Source organism: Notechis scutatus, chromosome 4, assembly GCF_049901735.1.
Source record: "Notechis scutatus isolate UNSWTSFEM ecotype Mainland chromosome 4, rNotScu1.2, whole genome shotgun sequence".
NCBI classification, from domain to species: Eukaryota; Metazoa; Chordata; class Lepidosauria; order Squamata; family Elapidae; genus Notechis; species Notechis scutatus.
In genome coordinates this window covers 92,626,938-92,651,091 of record NC_142012.1, presented here as the reverse complement: position 1 = coordinate 92,651,091, position 24,154 = coordinate 92,626,938, and the positions used below count along the sequence as shown (strand labels likewise).

The 24,154-nt window shown below is 41.6% G+C and overlaps 1 protein-coding gene across 1 annotated transcript in view; it reads right to left on the bottom strand.

Moving 5' to 3' along the window:
* Nucleotides 1-24,154, bottom strand: part of OIT3 (oncoprotein induced transcript 3) — a 59,639-nt gene that overhangs the window by 29,589 nt on the left and 5,896 nt on the right. The window contains exons 2-4 of the mRNA XM_026681254.2: nt 19,196-19,570; nt 10,542-10,652; nt 190-312 (exon numbers count right to left, since the gene is read on the bottom strand). Coding sequence (XP_026537039.1) covers nt 190-312; nt 10,542-10,652; nt 19,196-19,570 — 609 coding nt within the window. The remainder of the gene's footprint in view (nt 1-189; nt 313-10,541; nt 10,653-19,195; nt 19,571-24,154) is intronic.

The following is a 24,154-nucleotide window of genomic DNA, read 5'->3' as shown; positions in this document are numbered from 1 at the left end:
CTATTCCCTCCTCTCCCCTTCCATTCCCTTCCCTTTCTCTTCCCCTTCCCTCAAACACAACCACTGACTTCTAGGATATTTTCTGGCACTTTGGACTTTATCCTCTCATGAATCTTAAAGCAAGTTAATTAAATCAATCTACTAGTCATAGGCAAAAGTTCAGCTAGTAATTCTAAATCATTTCCTTACCTTCACAAGTCTTTCCATCCGGCCCCAGGACACGCCCAACTCCACATTCACAGCGATAGGAGTTCTTTAGGTTAATACAGAATTCGCTGCAGCCGCCATTATTCCTTTCGCATTCATTTTCATCTACAAAGAAACATGGCTGAAAGGCTTCCAACTTAGCAGCAACGCTAAAAGCAGCTAAGAGCTGGAGTGTAGGACATGTATGCTAGAGCAGGGGTCGTCAACCTTTTGGACCTCAGGGACCACCAAACTCATAATTTTAAATCCCAGGGATCACTAACCAGTTCTGTGGGGGTGGCCTAATTTGTGGGTGTGGCTTGTTGGTCATGTGACTGGCTGGGCAGGGCTTGTATGTAAATATTATAAATATTTATATAAATATTGATTTTTTTATAAAAAAGGGCAACTTTTTCCCAAAATCAGGCAAAGCAGGCAGGCAGATTGAGTTGCTCACAGAATCATCCATTGATCTATCTATCTGCCATCAGCTACCTGAGTCTGTCACATAAAATTTGCTTGCTGTGAGTCTGTACTGCATAATAAAATCTTCAGTCCTAAGGGAGGCTTGGCTGTGCTTAAAAGCAGGGCCGAAGATCTAAAGACTAGCTAGAAAGCAAGAAATCCAACCATTTCCTGCTTCCTAGCTAATCTAAATCTCCTGGCACAGCAGAACAGGTGATGGTCAGGGGAAAAAAAAAGGAAAAATAGCAACTTAGCAGGCAAGTTTGCCGGGTAAGGAGTGAGTGGGCAGGGAGGGTTCCTGCGGTCCATGTGGGCGGCGCAGTCTTGTGTTACTGTGCAGCCTGGATTACTTGCTTTGGGACTTGCTCTGGGGGTGACATTTCTCTGCGGCCCACCAAAATTTTCTTGCGGCCAACCAAAATTTTCTTGCGACCGCTGTGCTAGAGGCCACATGCAATAATACTGTTTTTAGGTCATCAGTTTGAAAGAACTGTATTTGTGGGGTAGAGTTTTGTCAGCATCCCTGATGGTTCATCCACAAAAGATAGAGGTGCCAGATTTGTGTCTGTGTAACCTTGGTATTTCTGCACTACAAGAGTACAAAAGCCAATGACTCCATTTGCGTTAAGCCCTCCAAGGCTGGTGAATACAGAAAAAAAGACCCACTTGAATTTCTAAGATCTTTCTTGTTAGATCTTTCTTGAAAGCTATCCAGAGTAATTCTCTTGCTCAACCTACAGTATACTGAGAACAATTTAGGTCAGGGGCCATCAAACTTGACAGCTTTAAGACTTGTGGACTTCAACTCCCAGAATTCCTCCTCCAATCATGTTAGCTCGGGGAGTTGAAGTCCACAAGTCTTAAACTTGCCAAGTTTGAAGACCCTTGATTTAGGTGCTCTAAGTCTCTTCTGAGACATTCCTTTGACCCAGACTCAAGAAATGCTTGTATAATGGGTCCAGCCTGTAACTGTCCTGCTCTGCTTCCCCTATGTCCCCAAGGTCTGTTGACATTGCATTACAATTTGCATAATTTGACATGAGAAATCCATTTTTCATTAAGAAGCATCGACGAAGCAGCTACCTGCTTCCTCCAATATAAACAGCTAGCATTTGGATGTGAAAGGAATAGACTCAAACATTCACAAATGAAAAACAGCTTTCTGTGTCCCATGCATTGTCTCTGAATAAAGATAAGGTGTTCAGTTACATCAAGTTCAATACAGATAGTCCTTAACTTACAATCATTTGTTTACTGACGGTTCGAAGTTACAATGGCACTGAAAAATAATGACCTATCTTTCACACTCATGGCTGTAACAGCATCTCCATTATCACGTGATCAAAATTCAGGCACTTGGCAACTGGCCAGTAGTTATGATGATCATGGGATCATCTTTTGCAACCTTCTGACAAGCAAGCAAAGTCAATGGGGATTCACTTAACAACCGTGCTAGGTCAGTTCACTTAACAACTGCAGCAAAAAGGTTGGAAAATGAGGCAAAAAACTCACATAACAACTTTCTTGCTTATCAACAGGATTTCGGGACAAAATTGTGGGTCTAAGTTGAAGACTACCTGTACTCTTATTTCCAGCCGGTAGCTACAGTTCAGTCCTATGTATAATTAGTAATGTGTCGGTCTCTTTGAAATCAGTGGGACCAAATTCTGACAGACTGCAGCTTTAATCAAGAACTCTAAGCAGCTTGATTAAACTAACTGTGAGGCTGGAATCTGTTGAAGAAACAGAGAGGTGAAGAAACTGGTAGGTCAAGAGCTGGTAGAGTGGAATGGTCGGAAAGTGACAGTTGGAAGATAATGGACACCGAGTTGGGCATCCTGGGGTGAGGAGGAGTGCAGGAGGAGTAATATCTCCTTAAAAAAACCTTGGTCCAGCTGGCTCGGCTGGTAGCACCTTGTAAGAGCCCATTTCCAGGGTTACAGGAGAAGAGGGTCAACAGTTTTGAAGGCGGGAAAGGGCTTTATGCCCCAATGGCAGATAAAACGGTAGAACCAGGGGTGGGATTCTACCAGTTCACACCTATTCGCTAGAACCGGTTGTTAACATTCTAAGCAGTTCGCAGAACCGGTTGTTAGAAGAAATTATTGGCCTAATCCTGTAAGGAAGGCAGGAAGGAAACATTCTGGTGTTGCTTACAGAAACTGCCTCTCCGTTAACCCTTAATACATTCTTGGCAGGACTAGACTTCCTGTCTCAGGAACGTCTCTGGAGTTATTTCCCCCCTCCTTTGCTGGTACTTTGCTTGTGTGGAGTGACTATTCAAAGTTACAATGGCACTGAAAAAAGTGACATGACCATTTTTCACACTTATGACTGTTGCAGCATCCCTACAGTCATGAGAGGCCAGGCAAGGAGATGCGTGCCTCAATGTGAATGATATTGAGTTGGCCACACCCAGCCAATAACATGACCACCAAGCCATGTCCACCCAGTCACATGACCACCAAGCAACACCCATCAACTAAGCCACGCCCACAGAACCGGTTGTTAAAAAAATTGAATCCCACCACTGGGTAAACCATCTTCTAGGAGAAGGGAAACACTGTTTTCAAACCTCCACTGCCTTGTGGCTCTCTCTATTATTGGAAAAGGCTTCAGGAGTCAACCTTGAGGCAAAATCCGGAGCCGGGGTCCCGGAAGCAGTTCGTGACTATATACAATCGCCTTCTGGTAACTCCTGTGATGCAGCTGGAACTAATAGTATCAGCTCTGCCGTTGCATTAGACTATTTCAGTGATGTTTAGAGGGGGGATTTGCTGCTTGGGTAACAGTTGATCCTCCATATGAAATTTCCCAGGCCTCGTGCTCTATAGATAACACTCTAGCTTTGCATACAGCATTGAAACAACACGGGAAGTTGCCATTACCGGTTTCATCGCACGATACCATAGTTTCTTGAGACTGAAGGATGCCTATTCAATTCAAGCAGTTCCAAAAAGATGGACAATGAGATAAAATATTTTTTTTTAAAGATGTTGGATCCATCATTTGTTTCCACTAAATTGTTTCATTCAGTCTGCAAAATAAAGGAGGATCACCTGGTACCCTCCTTCCCATCTCTCTTCTGCTATATAAAGCTGGACTTACCCAAAGCCATTCCTTTTGGGACAGTTCGTGTAAATTACTCAGTGTTTATAATATTATGTGTCCTTTTGATATAGATAGATACACATACTGCAACTTTTTGCCGTTGTTTATGCTTTTTTTTGTCTTTCTCTGCTTTTGTCAATTAACAGTTTTTGGAATGTTTGCTAACTTTCAATCAATAAGCCTCAAATTTATTTATTTTTGACAGCTGAACTGAGCGGCATTTACGTTGCTTTTGGCTGGATATAAAGAATGACTGGGATGCTGGGTGCAAACTAAAATGCAAATGACACACTAAAATGTTCCAGCATTAAATAGACCAGCTCTGGTTTGAACATTTGCACATTCAACTTAAGCATAGCTATTTTAAAATGTAAACATGTTTGTGTAAATTCTAACGTTATAAACTTCATTAGATTGGAGGTTGTTGTAGGGCATTCAGAAAGCCACTTTGTGAGGGAATGTTGTTCAGCTTTCCAGGCGGGAGAGAGTACTGTACATTCCAGGGGGAGTAAGAGCAGTTCGGATTGGTTCAGGCAAACCAATCTACCAGTTCGGATTGGTTCAGGCAAACCGCATGTTAAATTTGCATCTGGTTCGCAGAATTGGTATGTGAACTGATCAGCTGGCCCTACTAACCCTTCCCCCTCCCAGGAATCTCCACGTAACCCATTTTCGATGCAGATAAGTGCAGACTCTGGGAGGGGGGAAAACGGCCCTCCCAGAAGTTCCAGTAGGCCAAACCCACCATGGCCATGCTCAGCCAGCAACTGGACAGCGAACCGGTTGCTGGGATTTTTGAATCCCACCCCTGAGTAAGAGGCAACACAGTTTAGAATTAGATTGTGTGAGAGAAAGTGGGGGAAGACAGTTCCTCCCTAACAGTTCCCAGATTATATGTTTTAGGAGGCAAGCAATCTGCTTTAGCTTGGCAAGTTTTCAGTCTATAAGTGAAGAACAACCAAGAAATTGCTGCTTAGAAAAATCATAATATGTCTTTCTAGGTTTTTCTGCTTGATGCAGAAGGAATTCAGAAATGGCAGTTGAAATTTAAGATTCACAACATCTAGCCCAGCAGAATTTTCAAATGTGAATTCTGAATTCTGGGTGGGAAATTCTGGCATTCAAAGTTTGTGTACCTGAAAGTGGCTGAAGTAAAAGTGGCTGAATTTGAAAAACAGCTAACACTTACTAAGTTGCAGTGAAAAGCTAGTCCAACTGATATGACGGATGAAAATGTTTAGGACTGATAACTCCATGTCTAACTATGACTTTATCAATCTAATTTAATTGTGCAGACCCTCAACTAGAAAACAAGGAGTGCTTAAGGACTAGGAAAAGGGGAAGAAAAGTCTGACCATGCTTGAAATAATATTATTCAGAGCTAAGCAAATTAATTAGAAAGATAAATGAGCCACATCATTAGGAGGACTTGGAATGTTCACTTTAGACAGGGACTGTACAAGAACACAAAGTCACCCTCCTTGTCTCTTCTGTCCAGTTGAATAATGTGCAAAGCTCCACTTTCTTTGAGGCTCTACCTTCTGTCCAGTAAGATCCACATATTTTTTTTTAAAAAAGTAAAGAGCGATTCTACTGATGTTGCCACCAATAGGCTATGAACTAATACAACATGCTAAGTCAGCTTACTGAGTTATTCACACTTGCATTTGTATCATTCAACGAACTATAAACTATCTGTCTGGCAATCATATCCTTAAAATTAAATATTGTTCAGCTTTTTTGTTGTTCAGTTTTTGTTCTTTTGTTTTAAACTCTGGACTGTTTTTGCAACAGTAATAATCCAAATTTTCGTGTAATATGATCGTGTAAATTGTCTATTTTCTGCCTCTCGTCCATTGATAGACTCCACCAAGATTTACGTTTAGTTTATTTCCTGATTCCAGCAATCAGTTTCGATCCAGCCCCTTCGAATCTACGATCACTGGCATCTGAACATCCCATGACTCATACGTTTCTATGGTGAAATTGGAAAAACATGTGGTTGTTGATTCTGCATTATCACTAGCATATGTTCTTGAAAATTAAGATTTGTTGGGAAAATGTTGCAGGTGAAAAACAGTATTTCTGATACTGGAAAAAGTAATTTCATGTACATGTGAGCCTCAGAACATTTTTGGCTTGTTTTTCACTGTAAAATTTTGTCCAGGAGGCCAAGAAAGTTAGTGTGTCTTCCTTTCCTCCACCTTAAATTTGTCCTCCTTTCTAATTGTCTGTGCTCTCCTTTGCCTGGTCAGATATCTAGTAACCCTGATAAAGGATGAATTCACATAGCATGTTAAATATTCAAGGTGAACATGAATGTAACTTAGTACTGTATGTTGCATGAATACAGCTTGTAAAATCATTGAGTTGTAGAGTTGAGAGGAACCACAAGGCTCATCTCATTGCAATCTCCAAAATGTGCATGGAAGGCCAATTAGACCACCCATGAATGGTGGTTGTCCAGCCTCTTCTTAAAAACCTTCAGTATTGGAGAACCCAGAGCACCTGTTGGTAGACTTTCCTATTGTTGTAACAATTTTACTATCAGAAAGCTTTGTCTTATCTTTGAACAAAATCTAGACAGCTGAAACTTATATGTCCTATTATTTTGCTTTCTGTTTTCTGTGGCCATTAATAATAGCTGATGGCCTAAATTTTCAGAGAAGTGGCAGAGAAGAGCAACAAAGGCTTATTAGGGGACTGGAGACTAAAACATATGAAGAAGCCTTGCAGGAACTGAGCATGGCTAATCTACTGAAGAGAAGGACCAGGGGAGACATGATAGAGGTCTTCCAATATTTGAGGGGCTTCCACAGAGAGGCAGGGGTCAAGCTATTTTCTAAAGCATCTGAAGGCCAAACAAGGAATAATGGATGGAAACTGAACAAGGAGAGATTCAACCTGGAAATAAGGAGAAACTTTCTGACAGTGAGAACGATCAACCAATGGAACAGTTTGCCTTCAGAAGTTGTGAGACCTTCTTCACCGGAAGCTTTCAAGAAGAGGCTGGACTGCCATCTGTCAGAAATGGTGTAGGCTCTCCTGCTTGGATGGGTGTGTGTGTGTGGACTAGATGATCTACAAGGTCCCTTCCAACTCTGTTAATCTGTTAATATTCTTTTCTTCAGCTTGAACTTCTTAGATTCTTTCAGACTATCCTGACAGGGCACATCCTCAAGTTCTTGCATCATTTTCCTTGCCATTCTCTAATCTGCTAGGTTTTTTCTGACTTAAGATGATGTGTGTGAATGCAGTCATTAAGAGTTCCTTCTTATCTGCACCACAGTACTGAGCAGGAGGTGGGCATGGCTTTGGGGGCACAGCAGGTATGTGTGTGTGTGTGTGTATGTGTGTTGTGTGAGGGATTCAGAATGCATGAAAAGAATCAGACTTTGATGGAGTGAAACAAATCAAATAATCAAAGGAAACTTCTAATGGACTTTCACTTTTTTTGCTTCTGGGTGGGTGGGGGAATATATATAAAAGCAGAATATTTGTTCGTAAAGGTGAAATTCATGCTTTATGAAGCATCTCATCTGAATGCTCTTCACACATTTCATACATAATCTTTCATGAGCCTGATTATTCTGAAACATAATTTAAAGCCTAATAGTGATGCAGCTGCTTTCTGACTTGTGGTAATTGATTAGATCACCAAGCGGTATTGCATTGGAGATTACTGTCCTTTCTCCAACTTCAGCAAATTAAAAGTATTGGCACAGCTGTCAAAACCAAAAATCTAATTAAAACAAAGCTTAGACTGAATTTAACTTTTCCCCCCTTACCTGGAGCTGACTTTTTATTAACTTTCTTTGTATTAATGTCTTGCTTTGGTTAAATACATTGGGATACTGCTTTGAAGAGAATAACAGAATAACACAGTTGGAAGGGACCTTGGAAGTCTTCTGGTCCAGTAATGGACCATCCCCCAACTTCTGAAGGTAAGCCTTTTCACCAGTTAATTGTTTTAACTGCCAAGAAATCTCTTCTTAGTTTTAGGTTGGTTCTCTCTCTTTGCTTAGTTTCCATCCATTGCTTCTTGTCCTGCCTTCAGGTGCTTTGGAAAATAGCTTGATTTTCCTTTTTTTGTGATAGCCCCTCAAATATCGGAAGACTCCTATCATGTCAGCCTTAGTCCTTCTTTTCACTATAGATATACCCAATTCTCTGACTGCTCTTCATGTTTTAGCTTCCAGACCCCTAATCCTCTTTGATGTTCTTCTCAACACTCTTTCTAGAATCTGCAGATTTACTTATTTATTTTTTCATTGTAAAGCCTACAGTTATGACATAGTTTCCCAGAGTAGTCTGGGATCATTGGCTACCATTTTACACCAAGAATACCAGAATACTGCATGCAGTTTTAGTCACCATATTGCTGTATAAAAAAGAAATTGAGTCTCTGGAAAGAGTGCAGAAAAGAGCAACAAAGATGATTGGGGGCTAAAGGTTAAAACTGATGCAGGAATTGGGCATGTCTAGTCTAGTGGTGACATGATAGCAATGTTCCAATATTTGAAGGGCTGCCACAAAGAAGAAGAGGTCAATCTATTTCCTGAAGCACCAGAAGACAGGACAAGAAGCAAATTAACTAAGGAGAGAAGCAGCCTAGAATGGTATAGGGCAGTGGTGGCTAATCTTTTTGGGCTCCTGTGACCAAAATTGTGTGCGTGCTTGTGTGCGCATGCCCGTGTGCCAGTGCCCAGAAGGCAATGCCCCCCCATGCCCCTGCACATGCGCGTGCTATCCTCTCCCCCGCCCCCGTAACTGCACTGCACATGTGCGCGCCTTCCAGTTGATTTTCGGGCCTTTTTCGGCTTCCCAGAGGCTCGTGGGAAGCCTCTGCAGCCTTTGGAGGCTGAAAAATGGAGCTGTTTCATCACTTCCAGTATTTCCGGAAAATGTATTTCTGGAAATACGAGAAGTGACTAAACGGGCCTGTTTTTCAGCCACAAAGGCTGCAGAGGCTTCCCACGAGCCTCTGGGAGGTTGAAAAAGGCCTGAAAATCAGCTGGGAGGCATGCGCATGTGCAGTGTGGTAAGTTTGCCTGGGGCTTGTGTGCCCGCACAAATGGCAAATAGGTTCGCCATCACGGGTATAGGATCTCCTGCTTGTGCAGGGGGTTGGACTTGAAGAACTCAAAGTTTCCTTCCACTTCTGTTATTCCGTTAGAGCAGGGGTGTCAAACTCAAGGCCCGGGGGGCAGATCCAGCCCGCGGGCTGATTAGATCTGGCCCGCAGGGCCACCCTGGAAACGGCGAAAGACTTGCCTGCGGTGCCTCTGCCAGCAAAAACAGAACTCGGGTGGGCTGCACACAGCCCTCTTGAGCTCTGTTTTCATTGGCAGAGGGTTAATTACTGGAGGCCGTTGCAGCCGAAAACGGAGCTCAGGAGCCTGTTTTCTCTGGCAGAGGGCTCGGGCCACCACAGGCACCCCTGACACGAGTGATGTCGAGCTGACCACACCCACTCAGGCCACGCCCACTCTGGCCCTCCAAGGTAAAATACAATCCTGATGCGGCCTTCAATGAAATCGAGTTTGATACCCCTGTTTTAGAGCATGCAGAAGAAATGTGATCAACTACCCAATACCCAATAGAAAAAAAAATCAGGTGAAACTGAAGCTTGTGCACGTCAGCTGGAAGAGCTCCAGATTATTTTCTGAAGATGAGTTCATTCGGGATTAGTATGTAATTAGGTTCCTGTTCTACTTATTTTTTCAGAGATCAGCTTGCATGTGTGGGAATGATGAGAAGATGGCACTTACAACGAAAGTTAGTTCTTTTTCACTGTGATAATGATTACTTATATTCCTCTTTTTTTCCTTGTCACTTAAGAAAAATGGAGCAATCCATAAGCATTTTTTTAAATTTTCCCAACCTCAGATTTCTCCCCTGCCTTGGTATTTTCCTTTCAGTTCTCATATTTCTCTATTTCTTTCTTTCTTCTTTCTTTTGTCAAGCAATTATTAGACAACGGGTATAAGTAGAAACATGAAATGGATACGAATAAGAAAAAAAAACCCAATAGGACAGGGATGGTAGGCATGTTGGTGCGCTTATGCACGCCCCCTAGAGACCTCTTAGGAAAGGGGTGAGGTCAATAGTAGACAGTCTAAGGTTAAAGTTTTTGGGGTTTGGGGAAGAAACCACAGAGTTAGGTAGAGTATTCCAGACGTTGACCACTCTGTTGCTGAAGTCGTATTTCCTGCAATCAAGTTTGGTGCGTGTATCTATTGTGTGCTCTTGTACTGTTGTGGTTGAAGCCGAAGTATTCATTGACAAGTAGGACATTGCAATGTATAATTTTATGTACTATACTTAGATTGAACTGAAAGGCGGCGTAGTTCTAGGTTGTCTAGGTCTAAAATTTCAAGTCTGGTGACATAAAGTATTCTGCTACAAGTAGAGTGGAGAACTTTTCTTGTGAAATATTTCTGAACTTTCTCAATTGTATTAATATCAGATATGTAATGTGGGTTCCAGACTGATGAGCTGTATTCAAGTATTGGTCTAGCAAATGTTTTGTATGCTCTAGTTAGTAGAGTGATATGACCAGAGAAAAAGCTATGCAGGGTTAGGTTTACAACTCTTAATGCCTTTTTGGCTATGTAGTTACAGAGGGCTTTAGCACTTAGATTATTAGAGATGAGTACTCCAAGGTCCTTGACAAAGTTTGGGTCATCAACAAGGTCTTGACTATTCAGCTTGTATTTTATTTTCTGATTTATTTTTTTTTGCCAATATGTAAGACATATTGTGTAGAGGCTTCTTACCGAGACAGGTCTGTCCATCTGGTCCCATAATTGTCCCCAAGGAACAAATGCAATCTCCAGTGTCCAAACAGGAACCTTGACAATCAACCACATCACAGATGTCATAGAAATCTGCAGAACGATAAAGGAAAGTTATTAGAAAAGCAGATAACTGATTGGGTGTACTTAATTAAATTAGTTGGGCTTAAGCCAAGAGTGAGTCACTTTCTCTCAGCCCAACTCAACTCAAAGGGTTGTTACTGTGGGAAAAACAGGAGGAGGAAGGAGTATCCTCCTGGGTCATGTTATTAAAATTTGGGCACGTGAAAACTGATATGTATTTATGACAGTTGCTGCATTCTGTGGTCATATGAGCATCATTTGCAATCTTCCCAGCCAGCTTCCAACAAGCAAATGGGGAAATGACCACACAATCCACTTAACAACTGCAATAATTTGGTTAATAGCCATGGCAAAAAATATTGGACTCACTTAACAAGCATCTTGGTAAGCAATAGAAATTCTAGTCTCCAATTCTGGTCATACATTGAGGACTACATATATGCATTAAGTCTTATGTCATGTAGCAATACAGTGATGATTTTGCATTGCTATGCAATTCTAGCTTGGGATGAGTTCTACTGCAAATAATAGCTTTAAAATTCAGACTGTTTTATCTACCAGCGGAGACAATTCATCAAATTCAGAATGATGTACGTTATCAAAAGTAAAAAAAAAAAAAAGCACACAGTAGAAAATAGCAACAAATAGTAAAACTAACAGTAGACAAATCAATGAAAGTATTAGCTCAAAGGCTTAAAAATGTAGATTGTCTTTCTAAATGCCAGCAGAGAAGGAACTGTTCTGATCTCACAGACTAATTCATCAAAAAGGCCTGCTGGGTATTATCTATGAATGCTTAGAACCACTAGTTCTAATCTGAAAAGCTGAAAAGCATCAAAACTATATTTCATGTATTCATAACTATGTTTATACTTATACCTGTTATCTTATAATCACTTGACAAAATAAATAAAATAAAAAATAAAATTGGTCACAATATTTTTGGACTACAATAGAAGCATATTAGGAACTTTGAGATCTTGTAGACGTACTCACAAAATGGATATTAAGAGAGAATTGTATATTTGTAAAATGTTTATCATGGTCAGTCATAAAATATATTTACCAAAAGTGAAGCTAACTATCAGATAGCTCTCTTCCAGTCCATTGGGTTCTTTATGGGAATAAAATAAAATGTCTGAAAACACATATGAAGGTAGAATCTTGTGCTTTGATTTACAACACACCTAGAACACAGAATAAGAGTTGGAAGGGACATCTAAGATCTTCTAGTCCATCCTCCTGGTAGAGCCGCAGACCCTATACCATTTCAGCAAATGGTTGCCCAGTCTTTTCTTAAAAACCAGTGTTGGAGCACCCTCAACTTCTGGAGGCAAATTGTTCTAATTGACAGGGAATTTCTCCTTATTTCTAATTTGCTTCTCTCCTTGGTTAGTTTCAAACTATTATTTCTAGTCTTGTCTTCTGGTGCTTTGGAAAAAAGATTGACCCCCTCATCTTTGTAGGAGCCCCTCAAATATTGGAATAGTACTATCATGTCCCACCTAGTTCTTCTTTTCACTGGACTTGGCATACCCAATTCCTGTAACCGTTGTTCCATATGTTTTAGTCTCCAGACCCCTAATCATTTTTACTGCTTTTCTCTGCACTCTTTCCAGAGTCTTAACATCCTTTTTTGTGTTGTGGTGACCAGCACTGGATGCAGTATTCCAAGTGTGGACTTACTAAGGCTTTTAAAGCAGTACTAGAACTTCATATTTACTTGTAAGAAGTAAACTTCACATTTACTTATTACAAGTAAGAGAATACAAGTAAGAGAATAGAATAGAATAGAATAGAATAGAATAGAATAGAATAGAATAGAATAGAATAGAATTATTTATTGGCCAAGTGTGATTGGACACACAAGGAATTTGTCTTTGGTGCATATGCTCTCAGTGTACATAAGAAAAATAAAATAAAAATAAAAATACATTCATCAAGAATCATAAGATACAACACTTAGTGCTGGACATAGGTTACTAATACTCATAGTTTACTAAAGAAGTAAACTTCACATTTACTTATTTATATTAGAGGTTCTTTGCTAGATTTATAGCTTTCCTTTGATGCAGGAGTTCAATGAGATATACATAGCACTCCATTATTCTTCACAACCATTCTATCCTACTAAGATAGGTTAGGCTGAAAAAAGTGACCAATCCAAATTCCATCTGTGAGCTTCCATGGACTTGAATCAAGATATCTCTGGTCCCTATCAACAACTTATGCACTATACCCATCCCCACTCTCCCTCTCCCTCCCTCCCTCCCTCCCTCCCTCCCTCCCCCCCTCTCTCTCATGAAAATAAACTTTTCAGAAAAGGTGGTGTGGCAGAGAGGAGACCAAGGGGAATATATTAGGGCAGGGGTCTCCAACGTTGGCAACTTTAAGACTTGTGGACTTCAACTCCCAGAGTTCCTCAGCCAGCAAAGTTGAGGAGTTGAAGTCCACAAGTCTTAAAGTTGTCAAGGTTGGGGACCCCTGTATTAGGGCACATTAGCACCATGTCCTCTAGTGTTACTGTAGACCTGTCAAGATCTAAATGCTATAATGTGAAAAGACTGGACATACCTGCAAAACGTTGGTGTTATTGATTTGTAACTGTTTTATAGGTCAATTTGATAAGTCTTTGAACAAGAAGAGGAAAAAAATGAATAGTTTATCCTCCAAGAAAAAGGGAAGGAAAGTATTTTTCAAGGTCAGCTGGATACTCATTTGGATATGTCATAAAGTTAATAGATTTTCTTCCACGCTTTTCTGAAATTGTAGCTCTTTCTGCTAATTCAATGTATATTTGCTTAATTTTCAAAGGCATTTGTTGCTGTCTTAGAACTATTTAATGAATTCACTTAATAATCTCCCCTCATGGTTTATATTTTGTATGTAGGGTAAAATTCCTCCATTAAGATACTCACAAATGTAGTCAGCCATAAATACATGCACAAAGATACAGGTAATCCTTGACTTATGACCACAATTGAGCCCAAAATTTCCATTGCTTAGCTAATGCTAAGCTGCTAAGTGAGTTTTGCCCCATTTTATGACCTTTCTTGCCACAGTTGTTAAGTGAATCATTGCAGTTGTTAAACTAGTAACACAATTTTTCAGTGTTTCTAACTGGCTTTCCCATTGAGGTTGCTTGTCAGAAAGTCGCAAAAGGTGATCACAGGACCCTGGGACACTGCAGTTGTTGTACATACCGTATTTATCGGCGTATAACACGCACTTTTTTCCCCCTGAAAATAGGGGGCAAATGATGTATGCGTGTTATACGCCGATATAATGTTAAGAAGCCTTCGGTGAATGCTGCTGGGATCGGGGATCAAGGACACAAATGAAAGAAGGGGAGGGAGGAAGCAACCGAAGCCTGTCCTTCTCTCTGGGTCAGCTCTGTCAGTCGCTCTCTCGCTCCTCCACCAGCACAGGAAGAAACTGCTTCAAAGAAGCGGGGGGGGGGCTTTTCCTGTCGCCGCAGCTTCCCTGAAGCGCCCGTTTCTCCCCCACCCCCACCCCGCCCGCCCGCAGTGCTCCGTTCTGCCTGCCTGCCTGCCTTCGTTAATGGTTGAATCGGAACAGCTTCGGCTGAGTAAAAGAGGCGAATAGTTATTATTCTCAGCCGAAGCTGCTCCCAAACAACCAGAAACTAAGGCAGGCAGGCAGGCAGGCAGAATGGGACACTGTGGATTGAAGCGCGCGCGGGGGGTGGGAGTGGGGGTGAAACGGGCGCTTTCCTGAAATTTCCCTCTTAAAATGAAGATGCGTGTTATACGCCTGTGCGTGTTATACGCCGATAAATACGGTACATGCCAGTTGCCAAGTGTCTGGATTTTGATCACGTGACTGCAGGGATGCTGTAATGGTTGTAAAGCAGGGGTGGGATGCTACTGGTTCAGCCCGGTTCTATAGAACCTGTAGCTGCGAAGAGTAGCTGACACTGAACTGGTTCGGTGTTTGGCCCACCCACCGGCCTGGGTTCTAGGCTGTCCTTTATTCCCTGCTTTTCCCTCCTCAGCTGCTTTAAGCGGCACAGCTGAGATTGCAAAAAGCAGGAAACAAGAGGACTCTGCGCACCCAAGCGCAGTGCTTGTCAGCTGTCCAGGTGGCACGGCTGATGATTTCTTGCAAACGCTGCACGCACGATTGTCCCCAGTTTGGAGAACCGGCAAATCGCTTCACTGGCTGGCCCTGCCCCTCCCTGTCCACTCACTCCTTACCTGGCATGTGAGCCATCCAACTTGCCTGGTTTGGTAAGTTGCTATTTTTCCTTCCCCCTCCCCCGACCATCAGCTGTTCTGCTCTGCCAGGAGATTTAGATTAGCTAGAAAGCAAGAAATCCTGATTTCTTGCTTTCTAGCTAATCTAAAAACAGAGCCGAACCTTCCTTAGGACTGAAGCTTTTCAGTGCAGACTCAGGTAGCCGATTGCAGATCGATAGATCTCTAAGTTAATCTGTGATTTTATGAGCAACTCAATCTGCCTGCCTGTTTTGCCTGCTTTGGGGTAAAAGTTGCTCTTTTTTTCATAAAAAATCAATATATAGATAAATATTTATAATATTTACATACAAGCCCATGCCCACCCAGTCAGATGACCACCAAGCCACACCCACAAATTAGGCCACACCCACAGAACCGGATGTTGAGAAATTTGAATTCCACCCCTGGTTGTAAGTATGAACAGCAATCATGTCACTATCTGCAGTGCAGTTGTAACTTGGAATGGTCACTAAATGAATGATTGCAAGCCGAGGGCTACTTGTATGCTCACAACAGCTATTTTGTCAGTATGCAGCTTAGACCAGAGGTCCCCAAACTTGGCAACTTTAAGACTTGTGGATTTCAACTCCCAGAATTCTCCAGCCAGCTTTGAATTCTGGGAGTTGAAGTCCACAAGTCTTAAAGTTGCCAAGTTTGGAGACCTCTGACTTAGACAATTTACAAAATGTCCACTTTTAAAACAGTATGGAATATTACTAAAAAAAAATACCAGTGTACTGACAAATTCAGAATAAAAGAATATCAGAGATGGAAGGGACCTTGGGGGTCTTCTAGTCCAACCTCTTGCACAAGCAAGAGACTCTATACGATTTCAGACAAACGGCTGCCCCAATCTCTTCTTAAAAACCTTCAGTGGTGTTACACCCACAAATTCTGAAGTCAAGCTGTTTTGTCAACTAAAAATACTTCTTTGGTCTCTTTAGTTGCCAGCAGAAAGGGAGTGGGGAAAGCAGTGCATGCCTCAACTGCTTCAGATAATTGCTAGGCAACTGAAGCTGTTGGCGCACAAGATTATTACGGGAGAGCATGATTGATGACTCTTGGCTATGGATGTGTCCCCATTGGAGAATATAAATCCAGGGAATGGGGGGAAGACCAGGGTCAAGGGGGAAATGAATGATGTATCTTAGTGTCGGCTGCACCCAGGTAATGCCGACTTGGTCACTCCTAATTAATCTTTTTTTTTTTGTTGCTCTGAGAGATGCGGCTAGAGACTTATGATTTGAATGGGGGTGGATTTGTTGGAGCCCTGACAGCTTTACTGACAGTTCTCACTGTCAGGGAATTTGTCCTTAGTTCTAGGTGGCTTCCCTCCTAGATTAGTTTCCATCCGTTGCTTCTTAGTCTGCCTTCAATTGCCTTACAGAACCTGTCTTCTTTGTAGCCACTCCTTTGATATTGGAACACAGCTATCATGTCACCCCCTAGTCCTCCTACCAGTGTCCCAATATTTGAGGGACTGCCACAAAGAAGAGGGGGGGGTTTCCAAAATTCGACGGTCCAAAGTTTGGACTGTCCAAATTTGACAGTCCAAAACTTTTCCCCAAAGAAAGGGCATGGCTGTCCTCTAAAAATTACAAGGGACTGGTCTAGATTGTGCAAAAAAAATATTCAAAGGAAAGATGCCATCGCAGAAAAGATCAGATATTTCAAACTGATCCCTTTCCAGCTCAGAGAGGAAGCCTTGAGCTCAGTCTCTTCAGCTGACTAGAATGCACCCACCAGATTTCCCAGATGAGATACATTACTAAAATGATTTCTCTGTTATAAGCTGTAAAGGTCAATGAGCAATGCAATGAAAAGCTATCAACAACATTGCCCAAGAGCTATGCAGAGCTAAATTGGAAATTCATAGACTGATTTCTCAGGGAAATTAACCTATCTTTTTTATAAAAAAAATCAGTTGGGGGAGGGGTGTCCACTATATATAAAAAGCAATTGTAATCTGAGGCCAATGAAGACAATTTTTGATAGCAACTTCAATGTATTTTTGTGTGATGTTTATGTCTGTGTGCATGTGGAGAAAGTGTGGGACAACAGAACAGAAGGGCTATTTTGTTGCTATAGATATATAGATATAGAATAACAGAATAACAGAGATGGAAGAGATCTTGGAGGCCATCTAGTCTAAACCTCTGCTCAGGCAGGAAACCCTACACCATTTCAGACAAATGTTTGTCTAATCCCTTCTGAAAAACCTCCAGTGTTGGAGCACCCACAACTCCTGGAGGAAAGTCGTTCCATTGTTGTTGTTTTTGGTCAGGAAATTTCTCATTAGTTCTACGTTGTTTCTCTCCTTGATTAATTTCCATCCATCGCTTCTTGATATAAAGATAGAGATAGAGATGATAGAGATATAGTTAGAGATGATAGAGATAGATGATGGAATAGAGAGAAATGATAGAGATACAGTTAGAGATGATAGAGATAGAAATGATATAGAGATGATATAAAGATGATATAGATAGAAATGATAGAGATAGAAACAGAGGTAGAGATAAATACACTGTCAGTGCAGATTTAAAACTTCCAAAACAGTTAAGAGACAGGCAAAAGCACATATATGTATTATCCATGAAATACAACCAATCGCTTTCTGAGCCCCAGCTTCTATTGTCAAAGCATGATTATTCGTAATTCTCCAACCTGAAATGTATAATCATGGTAGGTTAAAAAAAATTTAATAGCTATTCTGCGATGTGGTTGACTATTCTGCCAGGCTGGAGAGCTGAAGGAGCTCCTGAACAGATCTATGACTGGAATCCAAACAGTTGTGCAACAAAATGCCAAAGAAAATTCAGGATGGTGTCGAAACTGTGTGGCAAACGATCAGAGGGAAAATAAAACAAAGCAATTCATTGATAGAAGCTAGATGCTAACTGATCACCCTTACAACCAATTCTGGTGGCTCTCCCCAATCTGGAATGCAGGGCCTGGCATTCTGTCATGAATGGGGTTCAAGGATGCTAAACTTTGCAATGCCAGACAAGGCATTGTGTCTCAGATTCTGCTTGTTGATATTGTTTGCTATGAGCAGGAATAAGGTCCATTTTTGAGATGATCTTCTTGCCAAGAAATTGGTTGGGAGCTGCTTTTGCAGAAATGTATCATTCCAAACTTTACGGTGTCAAAGGTCTGAATGTTGTACTGCTAAAAAAACATACTTGTCATAATGAATGAACAAATTGCCAAAGAGGTCAAGGTTGACTCAGCCTTCCCTCCTTCCAAGGTGGGTAAAATGAGGATCCAGATTGTTGGGGGCTAATATGCTGACTCTGTAAACTGCTTAGAGAGGGCTGTAAAGCACTATAAAGCGGTACATAAGTCTAAGTGCTATTGCTATTACAAGGGAAAAGAATCATGTCAAGGGGTAAACTAGATTAATTAGATTAATTTAGCAAAGGAGGTTTGCTAAAATCATGAGGTATCATTCATACATGGAAGCATATGTGGCGCAGTGGTTAGAGTGCAGTACTGCAAGCTACTTCTGCAGCCAGCTGCCTGCAATTTGGCAGTTCAAATCCCACCAGGCTCAAGGTTGACTCAGCCTTCCCTCCTTCCGAGGTGGGTAAAATGAGGATCCTGATTGTTGAGGGCAATATGCTGACTCTGTAAACTGCTTAGAGAGGGCTGTAAAGCACTATAAAGCGGTATATAAGTCTAAGTGCTATTGCTATTGCTACATATATGCCCCCAAAGTGAAATTCCTCTTGTTATACCGTGCTCAAATAAGAGTATACATAAGAAAGGACAATTAAGTAAAGAGTCCTTGGAGTTCTCTGAGCCTGGTTACTTTCTTTCAGATGTTTCATTGCCAAACTAGCTAACATCATCATGACTAGTAGGGAGTGGTGTTCAAAACCATTCAAAAGAGAAAATAAAAAAGCTAAAAAGGAAACAAAAGACCAAGACACCTCCTCACCAGCAATCAACACCCAGATGAGCAGAGAGTAACACCAAGATTAACATTAGACCAACAACCAAGAAGCAAACTACACTCCAGTCAAGGAACTACCAAATCAGACAAATAAGTTAACAATAAGCAGCCTATTCTAGAACCTCCAAGACCACTCCTGCCAATACTGACAGGGCAAGCAACTGGGTAGTATATAAAATGAGAGCAAACCCCACTCCCTATTAGCACTGATGATGTTACCTAGTTTGGTAATGAAACATCTGCAAGAAAACAACCAACCTCAGCGAGGACCAGGGACTCCTCAGCTCCAAATATTCTCTTCTATGGGAAAGAACTATTAAGGTTTGGTCACTTACGTCCACAGTAAGCATGGTAGCAGACACTGGGCTTGGCTAAATGGTAGACGTAATAACCTCCAGGACACGCCTTGATTTCAACAGTTGTATTCCAGAGGCAGCAGTTTCCATTAAAAGTTGCACAGGCCTGCCTTTGGACAACGCCCTCTGATTCTTGAGGATGGCTGCCGTTCAGCCAGATTGGGGCATGGGTGCCACAGTGGTTCTCAGGAATGCAGAAGGTAGGCATGGCGTCCCCAGCCATCCCTGTAAAGCGATACCATTCCCCATCCACATGACTGTCACATTCAGGCTGGTCAGTAGAATCGTTGAACTGGAATTCCGTGTTCCTCCAAGGCTCATTCAGACTAATGTAGGCAGAACAAGGATCGAGAGCTGGAAGACAGGAAGAGAAAACCATAGCAGGATGTTAATCATACTGTAACCTGTAGGAAGAGATAAATAAATAAATGTTTGACTGCAGGAATAGAACCAGCCAATTGTTGGATTCTTGGGAGCATTTTACTTTCTACACAATTACATAAGGTTAAATAAATATTTATCCACAGTCCAGCTTCATGGTCAAGTGGGGCCCATCTCACAGTAATTTGCTATATTTTCTTTATAAAATATTGACTAACATAAAACCATATATTTGGTCATGAATGATTAATAACTGATAAATATATAAACATATGTTAGTTTGACAATGTGAGAATTTATATAAACTGTGAGTAATGACTATGAAAGGATAGCACAAAAGAATGGTAACCAACTGATACACTGTATGTATATAAAATGGAAGATGGCTTTATGGTTTTATGTTTTGTTTGTATATGTTTGTTTTAAAAAAATTATATATATATATATTTGGTTATTCGGGTTTTCTCCCGCATAAGATTGGAAGTATCTAGGCAACGTTTCGATGAAGTCTCATTCATCATCTTCAGGCTTGTGTCTTCAGCTCTGTGCTTCTCAGAGTGAAGTCTGAGAAGCTCTGAGAACTCTGAGAAGCACAGAGCTGAAGACACAAGCCTGAAGATGATGAATGAGACTTCATCGAAATGTTGCCTAAATACTTCCAATCTACGCAGGAGAAAACCCAATAACCAAAGATCCACATACAAATACCCACGAAACCTCAGAAAACAAATATATATATATATATAAAAATCAACCCATGTATTTGGGAAGGCCATTGAAGCCAAACTGCTGTCCAGTACATGAATTTGATTATAACCAGTTATGAGAAAACATGCCATTTCTCTAAGCCAGGGTGTCAAACTGGTGGCCCACAGACCAGATGTGCCATGCATAGGCCACACCCACCCCAGCGTCATGAAGGGAAAAAAGTCATGATATGTCACATGATGGCACCATGACATGGCGAGTTTGACACCTGTGCTCTAAGTAGTTGGTTCTGATATTAAATCAATCTTCCTATTTAAATATTTTCAGCTGGATCTGCTTTTCCACAATATTATTTGGCTTTTAACTCTCTGCGTTACAGAATTAACTCATGGCCTTTTTCTATTATTCAAGTATGTGTGTCTTCCGGAGGCTAAATGAACCCTGTTCCCTCAATCTTTCATTTTGGAAGCTATTTCCTGGTCTGATAATCATTTGTTGCCTGAGTGGGAATCTGGATGTATCACTACGTTCAATATCCATAAGATGCAGTTTTAAATTATGGGGCCTGTAGGGTTGATTTTTCTTTTACTTAAGACCAGAGGAACCTTGAGGAATTTCCAACTCTACAATTCACGATTCTATGATATTTTCTTGTAGGTTAATTGAAACTCAGTAGGAGGTTCACAAAAAATTATCTTGACATGGAATCTTGGCTATATTATAAGTTCAACATTCTCAGCAATCTCTCATAAACCAACTCGGTTCATTTCTAGAAAATATGTCCAATACTAAATTGAAGAAATAATTGCAGATTTCAGCTGCTGTAATAAGGAAAAGCCCAGGCCATCTTCTACTGAGATCAAACATGGAAGACTTAATAAAAACAGGGTTTCTTCCTCCTTCTACAACACCTAATATTCAAGTAATACCTGAAACCCCAAATTTAACAAGGTTTCAAGATGCTAAAATATTGCAAACCCGTACAATTGACAGCAGTGTTTCTATTCAGCTAAGCTTTGGTCAGTTTATTCAGAAACTTCTGAGATTTGAAGATACTGATTTTCAAAATCCAGAGTTGTAATTTCATCTGCATAAATCACCCTTCTAATTGAATAACGATGTCCTTTAAAAGGAAGAGATGGAAAATGCATGCATATTGTCAATATATCATTGAACTCAGGCTTTCCCCACCTGTTGCAATACAACTGAAAAGTCCCACCCGTGTGACCAATGGGAAAATGTGAGCATTATAATTGCAACAGCCAACACAGATAGATGGCTTCAGTTTGGGGAAAACTTATTTAATCAATAGTTGAGAGTGAGAATGTCTGTGAGAAGAAGGAAGAGTTCCCTACTTCTGATAAGGAGAGATAAAGCAAAACTTTATCTTGCTTGGCTGTGTGATTAGGGTGTCTTCTCAATTTCCTACAGTGGTAATTGGAGACAGCTCTGTCAGGAAGGGCTGCTTGTAACCAGCAAAGGAAGGACTAATCTGATCGATGCATAAGGCAAGCCAGATGATTTTTCTTTTGCCACCAAAAGAAAGCTGTGTTATATGAGTCCATCGATCTTCTATGAGTAAGCAAAAGGAGATTTTCCTCTGATCAGTAGGTCTGGAGGGAAACAGTGTGTTTGTGTGCATGCCTTCAAGTCAGTGTTGACTCCTAACAAATGCTTGCACCAGTCTGTGCGGTTTTCTTGGCAAGATTTTGGAAGTGGTTTGCCATTGTCTGCTTCCTAGGAAAGCTGAGGGGGAAATGACTGGCTCAAGGTCCCCAAGATGGTTTTGTGCCCAAGTGTTGGAATAAATATCCATCTGGTTCAGTTCCAAGTGGGGAGAAAGACACTGGAAACATGGAGGCTGATTGGAAAGATGGTTTATTGGTGAGCAGGACCACGTGGGTTTGAGGTCCTGGACAGCTGACTACATGGAGTGGAGAGTGAGGATTATTTATACCCTCCCTTGGGCCTTGCCCTTGAGCTTCCTGTTCCTGTGCAAGAAATGTATTCTATTAGTTGTTGTGGGTGTCACTGCTAACTTTGTAGTCTGTCTGAGTCCCAGGCTTGGTTGAAGCTTGCTGGATGATGCAATGAAGGGGCTTGTTGTGCCATATGGTGAGCTAGATGGTAGAGGGCTAATCCTATTATGTCTTGAGGGGTTGTGTCTTAATCCCATCGCCCTGGAGCTGAAGGTTTTTGTCTTGTTGGATAGGCTGGCCCAGTCCTTCTCAATGGGCACCAAATTTCTGCTTGGGGCAGGGAGCTGAGTTTCTGTCTCCCTTAAGATTTCTATTTCTCTTTTAGGGGGAAATATAATATTCTGCCCTTTTAATATTTCCTAAAACATGTCATTCTTCTAAGAGGGGTGGGTGTTAACGTTCTACACAAGGCAGGACTAGAACTCACAGTCTCCTTGTTTTCAGCCTGCAACCTTAATTATTAACTGCCCTGCCTAACCAAACTGGCTCTCTTATATACAGCATGTATATGAGGAATCCCTTTGGGCTTCAGAGAACCTAAATTGACTAGACCCCTGCATTAGAGGACACGCCTTGATCAGAAGGACTAGGAGCTTGTTCACTCTTCCTGATCACCCTGAGACCTAGAAACAGCCATAGATGGACCAGGCCCTATGTCATAAAGTGATAACCAGCATCTTGAAGTGCCAACTGGTAACCAGTGCAGGTCGCAAAACGGTTATGGTCACAGGTGCAAGTCACAGCCAACAACTCTTCATTTTATTGGAAACAAGTGAATCCCAAAAGAAATATAACAGGTTATAGGAAAGCTAGTGTTATCCTGCGAAGAAGATGCTTTCCTTTTCCTTTCCCTTTTTTTTTTTTTTTACAAGACATAACCAAACGGGACTGCAAAAATTGTTGCCTGGTTAAATAGGCTTAAAAAGTGACAAGACAAAAATCATAGCGATTTTAAACGGCTTGCCTTCTGAAGTTGTGGCTGCTCCATCATTGGAGGCCTTTAAGAAGAGACTGGACTTGTTACAATACAGTTTAACAGAGTTGGAAGGGACTTCATAGGTCATCCAGTCTAACCCCCCCCCCAGCTGCACAAGCAGGAGACCCTACACCAGGGATGGGATGCTACCAGTTCGGCCCGCTTCTATAGAACCGGTAGCTCTGAAGAGTAGCAGACACTGAACCGGTTCGGTGCGACAACCTTTCAGTCGTCTGTTTAGCCTGCCTGCCTGCCTGCCTGGGCTCTTGGCTGTCCTTTATTTCCTGCTTTTTCAACCTCAGCTGCTGTGCGTGGCACAGCTGAGGTTGAAAAAGCAGGAAAGAAGAGGATTTTCAAACACTTGCACACCCACTTGCAGCGTTTGTCAGCTGTCCGGGTGGCACAGCTGATGTTTTTCTGCAAATGCTGTACACGCGCGCACAGCTCTCACCAAACCGGTAGTAACACTGGTTGAATCCCACCCCTGCCCTACACCATTTCTGACAGATGGCAGTCCAGTCTCTTCTTGAAAGCTTCCAGTGATGAAGCTCCCACTTGTCTGGAATGTCTTATCTCCTGCCTGAGCATGGGGTTGGACTAGGGCAGGGGTGGGATTCAAATTTTTAACAACCAGTTCTGTGGGCGTGGCTTAGATGGTGGGCGTGGCTTGGCGGTCATGTGATTGGTTGGACATGGCTTGGTGGTCATGTTATTAGCTGGGCGTTGCCAAGTCAATATCACTCACATCAAGGCACGCCTCTCCTAGCCTGGCCTCTCATGACTGTGAGGATGCTGCAACAGTCGTAAGTGTGAAAAATGGTCATAAGTCACTTTTTTCAGTGCCATTGTAACTTTGAATGGTCACTCCACACAAGCAAAGTACCAGCAAAGGAG